The sequence below is a fragment of the Strongylocentrotus purpuratus genome, unplaced genomic scaffold (assembly GCF_000002235.5).
Source record: "Strongylocentrotus purpuratus isolate Spur 01 unplaced genomic scaffold, Spur_5.0 spur5_scaffold_4, whole genome shotgun sequence".
Classification (NCBI taxonomy): domain Eukaryota; kingdom Metazoa; phylum Echinodermata; class Echinoidea; order Camarodonta; family Strongylocentrotidae; genus Strongylocentrotus; species Strongylocentrotus purpuratus.
Window position 1 is genome coordinate 34,868,626 of NW_022145610.1, and position 12,414 is coordinate 34,881,039.

The 12,414-nt window shown below is 38.6% G+C and overlaps 1 protein-coding gene across 3 annotated transcripts in view; it reads left to right on the plus strand.

The window, feature by feature from the left end:
- Positions 1–2,332: 2,332 nt before the first annotated feature.
- The window catches only part of LOC579018 (retinoic X receptor-like), a 36,739-nt gene continuing 26,657 nt past the window's right edge, over positions 2,333–12,414 (plus strand). Inside the window, exons 1-4 of one of the 3 annotated variants that reach the window (XM_030997392.1) lie at positions 2,333–2,463; positions 3,460–3,507; positions 4,278–4,437; positions 5,192–5,339. In XM_030997392.1, coding sequence (XP_030853252.1) covers positions 5,282–5,339 — 58 coding nt within the window. In that variant the 5' untranslated portion in view covers positions 2,333–2,463; positions 3,460–3,507; positions 4,278–4,437; positions 5,192–5,281. The remainder of the gene's footprint in view (positions 2,464–3,459; positions 3,508–4,277; positions 4,438–5,191; positions 5,340–12,414) is intronic. The other 2 variants (XM_030997390.1, XM_030997391.1) reach the window with 2 other exon arrangements.

A 12,414-nucleotide genomic window follows, 5' to 3' on the forward strand; every position in this document is an offset into this window, starting at 1 on the left:
ACATTCTTTGACAATTGATCGAAATGTTGCATGTTGAACCGGATAAATTCATGCTGATTTACTTAAAGAATTTTTTTCCTTGATTCAGCAAGAGCAGGGGAAAAAAAATATTTGATTGGACTTTTACGTATCCAGTATGTCTAGTGTTGACCATGGGCCGAAGTAGGGGAAGAAAAATATCACTAACAAGGTTTAAAGGTTGTTGAAATGATTTTAAGAAAGCGTGGTGTGTCTTACTTCAAGTATGTTTGTAAACTTTATAGGTAAAGGCTAAGATTCATATGCCGTTCACTCATACACAAGTCAATGCGTGTACACGTGTATGAGAAACAGTACATGTACAAAAAGATTACAGAGAGTTCTTTTTCAGGACTTCTCAATCCTCCCTCTCTCCTACATGGTGCACCCGCAAGCCTAGTAGTACATGGAACATCCTTGCACACGTTGCAGCCTCTCTACATTTAGTTATGGACAAGATTCCTACATGTAGTAGAGAACAAGTCTGTCATGCTGAATTGCTGATTACTGAGAAATAAGGCTGACAATGATTTGAATGAGGTTTGTTTACTGCATTATCCATATACATGTAACATTGAAATTGCTTCATCAGCAGCTGATCTTTCCTGAAGCAAGTAACACGTAACATGGCTTTTATACACTTGCTTGAACTTGTCTCTGTTGCTAGGTAACCAGATTCATTTTCAGAGCACTAGAAAATGGTAGAATGTACATTCAGCTTCGGTTTCTATTTGTCTCGTGAATAAACGAATGAATCATTGCATGAAGCCTGGCTCTTTGTGCAGCAGTTCGCCAATATCTAGTCTGGTTTGCAGGGGATAAGTTTTATTTCATCATCATCATTTAGTTAAATCGTCATTTTCCATCTTACAAGAGGTTGCAGACTTAAATGACACTCCCTCCCTCCCTCCACTTCTTTTTTTCCTCAATCACCCTCATCTACAGTATAGAGTGGTGAAGTGTGACATCATCAAAAATCTATTTTTAGAATTTCTCAATTTTTTCTTCATTTCCGAAAGAGCATAAAAAATAATGTCCAAATGTTGAAAACCAATTTAATATGTTAAGTATTGGCTGAGATATAACCATCTGAATAAATATATGTCCTATGGGAACTCAGTGTTATATGCTCTGGCTCCTAATGGTTTATGACGTCACAGCTTCGGTACTCTATATATCCAATATATATGTTCACTATTATTATTATTTTATGATGTCGTAATACTTGGCATACTTGCTGCTGTACTAGCTGTGTGCTATATCAGGGTCGGAGCACCATTTGGTTTTTTATGGCTTCCCTGAAGATTTGATGATAATTATTTATTCATGGAGATTTGCTGGTATTTTAAATTATTCAAAGAGCTATGTGACATGTACCGGTACATGTCGTAGCAAATTTGATAAAAAAGAATAATAAATCATTTTGTGATGCAGGTGGTGTACAATTATTTTATATTGTGAAAGTGTTAAGAATCTGTATCACATGTGAATTTGCAAGTTCCTTGTATGCAAATCTCTGGTCTATTCAATATTGTATAATCAACCCTGGACCCAACAATATACATGTACCTTACCCTAACCCTAACCATGGGGGTGTTTCACAAAGATCCTAAGTAGAACTTAACACTAAGTTGGACTTAAAAATTATGGACAGCCATTGGAGCCTTAAAATGAAATATATTCAAAAGCAGAAATTCAAGTATTTTAGACTTTTTTTTATAAATTCTACATCAAGAAAATGAAATCTCCTTGATGATAAAAAAATATGAATGATTTGAATCAACATTTTATGCCTTTCAAAATAACTTTTACAAAATATTTTCAAAGATGCTAATGGCTTTCCATAATTTTTAAGTCCAACTTAGAGATAAGTTCGACTTAGGATCTTTGTGAAACACCCCCCATATCTTGTTGTTGTCGAGTTTGGAACAAGGAAAGGCAGAAGCACTTTTTCTGGAGCGAATGTCAAGTCATTGTTTGAGTCAATAGAAGTGTCTAATAGTCCAGTGGTTTAAGCACTTGACTTTAAATTCAAAGGTCGTGGTTTGATCTCCGACACAGCACCAATGTCCTTTGGTAAGGCATTAATCTTTATTTGCCACACTCGACCCAGGTGAGGTAAATGGGTACCTGGCAAAAATTAATGAAATGCTGGAGCGCTGTAATGGGCTGAGCTAGGCTAAAGCCGGGGTAATAATACATGCGCATCGGAATAGAATTCTAGATGGACGGCGCTATAGAAATGCCTATTATTATTATTACCAGTATTAATGAAACAATATTCATTTTTAAAATTTGCCACTCTTCTCTTCCTTTTAGACGCTATGAAGTCCCTCGGTATGCAGTTACCAACCAGCACCATGGGTTCCCCTTCCATGGTGAATCAGGGTCTCGGCTCACCCACACTCTCCTCACCTGGTCTACACTCAGGAATCACAGATTACCGTAAGTCACAATCACTATCTCGTATTGAACCTCTGCCATGCTACTAAATTGGCAACCCATTGTCAAACATGAGCAGCTGTCTGTCTCAAGAGTCTGATGTTCCCACTTTTATTCATTGTTATTCAGTAAAACTATTTTTTTTTTTTTTCATTCATTCATTTCGGTTTATTGAATTAAAATTCCATGTTAAAACAGTCAGGAGACTGATACAAACAAAGATTACAAAGTTCAAAGATATAAAGAAAAATTACAAAAACATGAATATGGAAAAGAATCAACAATTAGTTGAAGGAAAGAATAACCATAATAATAATGGATAATAATTGTATTAATAATAATAATTGTATTTACCTAACCGACTTTTGGTATTCCTAGCTCACAATGGCATAAATATTCTCTAACAGGATTTATAGTGAAGAAGATGATTAGAAATTCCTGTATCGAAAACGGTCAACTTAAGCTTTCTGTGATAAATTTGTCATTGAAGGTGACTAGCGGTCCATAGATTTGACTGGTAGCAGAATCCTCAAGTTATTTAATCCTTTGGATATTGTTATACATAGAGGTAGAGATGTTGTGGCGTAGTGGATAAGTCACCGGACTGTAAATCACAGGGTCCGCAGTTCGAGTCCCGCCGCGGCTCTAATGTCCTTTGGCAAGACATTAATCTACACTTGCCACTCTCCACTCAGGTGTTAAATGAGTAGGAAGTGAAGGAATTCCTAAAATGCTGTGGGCGTCGAAATCTGCAGCCTAGCATAGCCGGGTAATGTTGGAGCGCCTTGAGGACCTTGCAAGGTCGATACGTGGTCCGCTATATAAGAATCCAATATTATTATTATTATTATATGTCGCTGTAAAGTCTTTGCTTCTGATGCATTTAAAAGCACACCATTTTTGTGCCCATCTGTTTCTTTTATATATATATATGTGATCTGATCATTTTTTTTTATAAACTAATGTTTTGCTGTCTATTCCTTCTGATTTAATGTACAGATTTGGATAGAGTTGACAGGGTGTGGGACAGAAGACCTGAGGGTCATGGTAATTAGTTCACCTTTTCTTGTCCCAGGCAGCTCTGTCTACTTTATAATCAAAATCTCTTAACCTTTTTTGTATCATGATCAATCTATTGTTTTGTTATTTATTTCATCTGTTGTACATGTAGGTACTGTATATACTTTTTTCTTCTGAATTGCTGAATAAATAATAATAATAATGATAATAATAATAAGAGTATTATGGTATTATAAACATGAATCCACATCTAAAGTATAATTTCACTGGATCCAAGTCTATTAGGGCTTGCAAATAAAGCAGTAACCAAATAACCTATAATATTGGATATGGTTGGCAATGTATGGGACTAAATTGTTTGGACTTGCGTCACTTACATGAACAAATGTAATAAGCCAGTTCACGGTTGCAGTCTGAGCATGAGCAGATACAGGTAATTGCAGAACAAATTGTGAAATACCTGGAGACCAAATACTGAATACACGTGCTCATGAAAGTTATGTAATCATTATTTATTCGAGCACAAGCAGTACACTCCATGATACACAGGTGGAAGTATTCTTTGAAAAGGGGAAACAAAGGCTATTTATGTACATGTAGCACCTCCATCACTGTAGGAGTGATTATTTCAAAATGTACAAAGTGGGACCTCTTCATGTTTTGAAGATCTGTGGATATTAGGGGTCATTGCAGAGATGTGCTAACCGTGAACTGGTCTATTGTAAAAAAAATTGTAAATGAATCAAATGGGATTGAAGAGTGTGATGCAATCTCATCTTGATTTGATTTGATTTCAGGTCTACACTCTCCGCCCATGCAGTCACCAACCCTGAGCAGCCAGGGCTCAATGGAAGATATCAAACCAATCATCACCTCTCAACCAGGATCCTTACCCCTCTCACAATCACAGGTGTCCAGTATGACGGGCATGCACTCCCCCTCAACATCAACGTCCAGGTAAGTTAGACTCCAGGCCAGGACAATCATTTCCCTCTAAACTGCTGTCCCAGGGAGGTGTTTCACAAAGAATCTAAGTTTAACTTATCTAAGTTGGAATTAAAAATGATGGAAAGCCATTAGCATCTATGAAAATATTTTATAAAAATTATTTTTAAAGGCATGAACAGTCGATTCAAATCATTCATATTTTCTATTATCAAAGAAATTTCATGTTTTTGATGTGGAATTTATAAAAAGTCTTTTGAATATATTTTATTTTAAGGCTACAAATGGCTCTCCATAATTTTTAAGTCCAATTTAGAGTTAAGTTCGACTTAGCATCTTTGTGAAACAACCTCAAGGAGTAATATCCCCTGTAGTACGATCATCACCTGGAAAGTTGGGCCTAGTGCACATGAGGCATTATTTTAACTGTGCAATGCAAGGACATTGAGGGGAATTTCAGGCATATAATGGCACAGAACAGGGTCATGTTTCATACACAATACTGATCAGTAAAATATAGTAATGATAATAATGAATTTTATTCATATAGGGCATTATGTGAATATCTCAAAGCGCTCTACAATTTCATCACCACCCCTGGTTACTGGATTTTAAGTCCGCACACAAGTGTGCACCATCTACACTCCTTTTATGAGTATTCCTACCAGTGTATTTCTTAATTTCATGCAAGAGACCACAGAACATTTCTTCTGTAGTGAAATGGTAAAAATTGATTTCATAGCCACGTCTTGTTATTAATCCGTAGTTTCCCCGGGACATTTTACATCTCAACGTGCAGGGCCACTTACACAACCCCTTCTCACAGCCAGCGCAGTCGTCAATAAGCCCTGGCTCCATGCCCGGCACATCCATCAACAAGAGCATCTGTGCAGTGTGCGGAGACAGAGCATCAGGTAAACCCCCTATCTGTAGGGATATGTGTGGGTGTGTGTGTGTGTGGGTGTGTACATGTATGTGGGTGTGTGTGACTTATATGAAATACAAAAAAAGTTTGTGTAGTTATGTGTACCGGTATGTGTTGGTGTGCATTCAGGTATGTGTACATTTGTATCATTGTGTACTTCTGTCTACCGTAACAAACCGAGGACACTTCTATGTACTGTACCTTCACTGTGACGTCCACTCGCAAAACGAGGATATCCTCTGTTTGAGAACCTTGTAAATTGTTTAAAATTTGATGCTCTTTTGAATAAGTGTACGTTTATTTAGGTGCTCTATTTGCACACAAAAGTAGGTTCTTGGTTACGCAGTAAATTTACAGATTCTCCTTACGATGGCTTATTCCTGCAAACATGTGTTTCCTTGAAGAAGAAGAAAATGACAGAAAGGGAGAAAGGGGTTAAGGATGAGAAAAAAGATAAGATCCCTTCCCACATCCTTCCCTGAGGGGCTGGGGCACAGAATAAGACCACCCCCCTCCTCCTCTTTTCCCATGATGTCATTGCCTCCTCAGTGGACTCCTGCTCCACACCACTAGTTGCTTGTATGCCAAAGATTTTAGCCTGCCTGTTGTTCAAAATAGTAATGCATATAAATTTGACCAATGTTGACAAAAGTATAAAGTGGTATCAGTCAAACGAGTCGGAGAGCAAAGGGGGGGGGGGGGCTGTTATTTTCTTTGGATAGTAATACAAACTTCAGGGGGGCGGTGCAGAGCTGCCAACCATTCTGTTTTTGCCGGAATTACTCCCTTTTTCCCTCCAATTTACGGTATTACGTTTTTTTCTTCGTAAAATACAGTTTTTTTTTAGTTTAAATTTTTTTTTTTTTTACATACCACACGTCAAACAACTGCCCTAAAATGGTGATTTGATCACAAATTCAACAGAAAACTAGATATAAAACATACTTGAAAAGAAAAATATTTTCAAAAGGAATGAAATACCGAAAAATTCCTGCTTGTATGGAAAAAAAAAGCATGATGAACGAACATTTCTGCATTGGAAGTGTGTCGCGCGTGGTTGTAAGTTTCGTTTTTATGAATTCCTTTTTTTTGCTTGAAATTTCTTTTTTTTGGTCGCACAAGGTTGGCAGCTCTGCGGTTGTTTCTAGAGAGAGCCAGACTGCTATCAAACAGTATGGTTTTTTTTTATCTGTTGTTCCGAAAGGGCAATCTACTTAACCATAAGCTGATATGAAAACGATTTGAACCATCAAATTAATTATAAAGAATTGCTAGAGTGTATATCAAGTGGCAATGCCAAGTACTTGAACCTGACCCATTTGAATGCTGATCTGTCGTATTCACTTCCGTGTAAATGTACAGGATGTTACATTGCTAGATAAAGAAGATAGATATACATTCATGCTCATTTTTACAATGGTAGTTCTTTATTTTAGGGACTTGCATAAGGCATGACTGACCTATCACCATCTGTTTTTATCAAAGATAAGGGCAGACAATGGTCGGTTAAGTGCATTTTAAAAGTTAATTGTAAGACTATTCCAAACAAAAGCCAACCCATCTTTAAACATCTGGAGTCCATGACCATGTGCATGGCCATGTGATAAATCAGGCAACGCACAGTTACATGTACTGTAGGTAGATTTTTAATTGAAAATTGGCTCTGTGAAAACTTATCTTTCAAAGCAGCGAAATTCAGGAAAAGAGTAAAAACTGCATCGTCATTGACAAGAAGTTGCTAGATATAGTTTTATCAAAAAAGGAAATGCAAAAAATGAAGCAGGAAAACCTGGCCCAAATCCCCAAAACGTCAAGGGTGTTCTTGTTCAAGAGAAGGATAGCAATGCGTACTGTTTGCAAAAGTTCTAGTTGACAGTGCACCAGGACTGCACGAATCATCTTTGCAGTGGCTCACTGAGCTGAAGGGCGATTGCTCTAGGAACTCCACTGGGATCTTCAGTGAGCGGTGTCATCTTACCAATAAGGTATTCCATGGAGCATGAATTGGCGTTGAACTCCTCGGCTGGCTGGCTGGCTGGTTCATGTGCTAGAGAGAGAGAGGGAGAGAGAGAGAGGGAGGGAGGATGAGAGAGAGAGAGAGGGAGGATGAGAGGGAGAGGGAGAGGGAGGAAGAAAGAGAGAGAGGGGGAGGATGAGAGGGAGAGGGAGGAAGAAAGACAGAGACAGACAGATAGAGGGGGTGGATGGATGGATGGAGGGAGGGAGGGAGAGCATGATAGTGATCGATCAAGAGAAGGAGAAAGAGAAGGATATAGAGTAAGGAGGGAGAGAAAACAAGAGGGAGAGAATATAGTAAAAGGGAAGGAAAGAGAAATGGAGGAGAGAGAGATAGAAGAGAGAGACAGAGGGAGAAGGGAAGAGTGAGACAGACGGAGAGAGTGAGGAGGATAGGGAGAACGATACCGAGAGGGTGAGAGAGAGAGAGAGAGAGAGAGAAAGAGAGGGTTCAGGGAGAAAGCCTACAGGAGGATCTGTTTATCAATACCGTGCAGGAGTCAAGGACCTTTTGGCCGGTTGAGGGTAGAAACCGGAATTTGGCTCAGGGTTCATAGAGAATGCCTTGTTTACATTCACACAGCCAATGTATGTTTGTTATACCACCATATGCTAGTATTTGACCCGTTTCATTTTAAATAGATCTTGTTAATCTTTTATAGATTAAGTACATAGCAAAATATATTGAATTCATAAAATGAAACAAAATGTGGTCGAAAGTGGAAATCTCTGGTATTCCACATTACTCATTACATTTTTTCCTTGATGAGTTTTTAGCAGATTAATGTGTAACTATGCCCTGGGGACATTACAGTTATGCTAACTATCAATCCAGTTTTTAAAATGTTATTGATCCAAGAAAAATCAGAGATGAAGGCTTATTTGAATAAATCAAGCAAATATTCTGTGTCCAATGACTTTTCTATCTAGATTTTTATAGTTATCATACTTATTGGTGATGCATTACAAACCCTCAAAGCAGGCAGGCTTTCGTGCTTAGCGTACTTGAAGTAGTGTAAGGCAGCGTGAGTTGATTTAACAGAACTGTGTTGATAGCAAGGCATTGAACTTGATATATCAGCAGTTGACCTGTGCAAAGATCCTAGTCTACAAATACAAACTCTTTTGTTGAAACCCTGCTTCGTTATCATTCATATTTGTGTGGCAATGTGAAATCTTCATGTTTACATGTACGGACTGAAGTATACTGTATACAGATATACTAGTCTGTGGATACAATCTCTGAATTGAAATTCTGCTGATTTTCATGCAGAGACAAACACAAGTAACAGGATATTACCGTTCATCAAGTGAACTGCAACACTGATCTTGGTCTTTAATAGACTCTCTTGGAATCCTGCTTCATTTTCATGCATAAATGTATCCTGGCTTCATGATCAAGGCAGTAAGCTGTAATGCTGTACATGTAAACGGTGAAGTAAACCATGCAATAAGAGTCTGCAAATGCAGATTTCGTTGTGAGATCTTGTTTCATTTTCATACGGAACTGTGCTGCAACAAAGGCATTGAACTTGTCGTCAAGTGTATTGTACGCAGATCCCATCATAGTCTGCAAATACAGACTTTATTCAGAGTTTCCATTATGCCCGCAAAATTCAGATACTGTACAGGCCTGTAAGAAGTGTGCCACTCAGATACATTGTTCAGTTCTGTTAATTTGCTCACATTCTGATGTTTAGTTGGTAGTTGCCTACTACCAGCAAACAAAACTAAAAAACAAAAATGAAAATCCCTCTCTGGCTGTTTTTGTTTAAAATTTTACTGATTTTTGCAATGTAAATGCCTACTCGCTAAACTTTGGTGCAATTCAGTTATTTTGTCACTTGACTTTCCTTGCTTTCGTGAGATTGCATGCAGAGCAGCGACAAGTCACACATATTGGAATGAGCAAACACGAATGTTTTTTAAAGGGTTTTTCAAGAAGTGTAAATGGCTGTCCCCCAAATCAATGATTTTTCAAAATGTTTGGCCTACTTTCCCAGAATGAAGACAATTGTAATTGATATGTGATTAAGAACAGCTGAATTATGAATTACCGACTAGATTACATCAGTATCAATTCCAATAATATACAACCAAAATTATGCAGGCATAACATTCTTTAAATGTGATTATTTTGCTGGCATCATTTTTATTGATTGGCAGTACTAAAGGGGGAGATATACGCATCGTACAAGTCTTGGTGTGTCTTTGAGCGCGTTTATCTAGGCTTGCCACTAGATATGTACATATCGTACCCCACTATCGAACCCCACTATCGTACCCCACTATATGATCGTGATTTGCGGGATGTCGCGTTTATCGCCCCTTCACGATTCAAAATAAAGGCCTTGTGTCTGCCCAGCTGTTTTGACCCGGGAAGCAGACAGTTTCTCGGAGGTCAACTTCACTCGTATGCTTGTACACAACACCTGGGTGGTCATATTTGTATGTGAGGCTCAAAACAGCTTTGCGTTTATCGATCTCTCAGAAACGTGATTCTGGCTGTATGTCACATTCAAAACGCACCTTTTTGCGTCTTTAGATATGCCCATATCTAAAGACGTTTGAAAAAGGCTTTGCGTTTATCTACTTCTAAATTTGCCTGAAAGACGTTTGAGAAACCTGATTCTAGCCAAAAATTTGCTAGATAAACGCAACCTTTGTCCGACTCCGAAGTGTGTGTGTCTCGAGCTCTCTATCTCTCCTTTCGTTTTTGTCTGTTTCTCTTGCTCCCTATTCTTTTGTCTGTCTTCATCCATTAGCCTGCATATCTCTTTCTCTCTCTTCCTCCTTTTTTTCTCTCTTTCTCTTTCTCTTTCTCTCTCTCTCTCTCTCTTTCTCTCTCTCTCCCCCTCTCTCCCCCCCTCTTTCTCTCTCTCTCCCCCTCATCCCTTTGTAACTGACTTTAAGCTACATGTATGTAATTGGTTTCTATTGCTTTAATCCAACTTGGCCCACTGCATGAAAAGGTGACTGAACAGGGAAAAAAATACTATAAAAATTTGGCGGGCTACTTTTCAAGCTTGCTTGCATGAAAATAACACTCTTTATTTTGTTTTCGCATTGAACTCTATGCAATTTTGGGGGGCTCTTTTGGGCATTTCGGGGGCTAATTCGCCCGAGCCCCTGTGTATTTTTCGCTGTGAATGAATACAATCTCTTCTATGGAGAGAAGATGTTCCTCCCACCAACATTGTACATGTCCAGTGTACATGGCCATGCTTGAATGACTTCATGTTTCTAAATATAGTTACAGGAATATAGATACATGTATACGATGCAGTACTAAAGGCCACATTGAAATGATTGCTTTGTGTACGTACATGATGGAGAATATGAAAGCCACATTTATGCGAGGGAATACATCTTCTCATTCCTTCCCCCAATCTGACAGGCCGAACAGGGAGCAAATATTTTTACATATAAGCATTACATTACTGTAGAGCGAGGCAATTCATTTGATTAGTAAGAAATGACTTGCACATGTACTTGGAAATGTGGCTTGTATACGGCAGCTCATTAATCCAACTCCTTACTGCACTTCCGCCCCTTCCCCATGAGGTGCATTTCCACTAGCCATTCTATAAAGCTCGACAGGGAAAAAATATTTAAAACATTTTGGGGGCTACTTTTCAAGCTTGCTTGCATGAAAGTAACACCCTTTATTTTTTTTGCATTGAACTCTATGCACATTTTGGGGGGCTCTTTTATGACTTTCGAGGGCTCTTTTAGGCATTTCGGGGGCTAATTCGCCCTGAGCCCCTGTGTATTTATTTCCCTGAAGCTAGAGCAAGAGAAAGTAGATTGATCAGTGCTTCAGAAAAAGAAGATATAATATTTTGAATTGCTTTGAAGTAACATGGTGGTTTACCAAATAACGGGCTAGTTTAACAATTTTGCAGAACAAGCCCAGGTGTACTTGGGATGAATCTTGGGCTACTATCCCACATGTTAGAGGGAAATTGCCTGATCTCATTTTGATCGGGCTGTTTTCTTTGGATCTGAATTAGGAGCATATTTTGACATTTCTGGCTAATGAGGACATACCCATACAGTCAGAAGCCAGGCAGGATAATAACCCTAATCCTCGGCAACGATCTCATCTCCAGTTACTGTGAGGGGGGTAGCAGCTAGTGGCCCTGTTCGGACTATCAGAAATTACAGAAAACTTGCGTAAGGAAACATCGCATTAATAATGATAATAACAATAAAGTATGATGTCTTTTATACCCAGGGTAGCCTCATCAGTATGAATACTGTTCTCACTGAGCTGAGAGACCTGCAATCACATTATTACCTCGGCTTTAACCGAGCTCTCATGATATGGCGCTCAAGCATTCAAGGAATTTCTTCCTACCTGGTACCCATTTACTACACTAGGGTGGAGAGTGGCAAGTGTAGATTAATATGTTACATTACTATAGTGTCGCAGTTGGACTCAACAGTGAATCGTGTGATTCGATTTCCAGCGACATTATCCATATTTTATAAATGGGCATACGCACTGGATCATAGAATGAAGAAATGTATGAAGAAAACCAGTTTTGATGAGGCAGGTTGATATGGCAGTTCGCCAATCATCGATGTTCACTCACATTATACAGTTATCCTACATGATGATTGGACTAGAGTAGGACCCCCCGATTCTTTATCAAGTTTTCATTCAAAATGATGCTCAAACATGCGTTTTATAATAGTGTTTTTCCTACTACATGTACATTCAGACTAGAAAAAAGTGAGTTACTTATCGTACAGCAATACAGGTTTAGCCATATGATAAATATTGATAGTGTGAACAGGGGGCTAACATTCATGAACCTGTCCAAATGTCATGTTGGATTACTTCAGGTTTATTACCAGTGTGCAGCGCAGGGACGGGAGAGGAATGAAAATTAATTGGAGTCCCTTTATCCGGGGAATATACTGTATGTATCGTATTGACTTTGTATGTGTGCAGGGTGTATCCTCATTGCCATTAATCATCAATGTGAAATATGACGTCTCGTAGATGCAGATGATAAGTAATGTCGGGTTGAAGAGGGGAG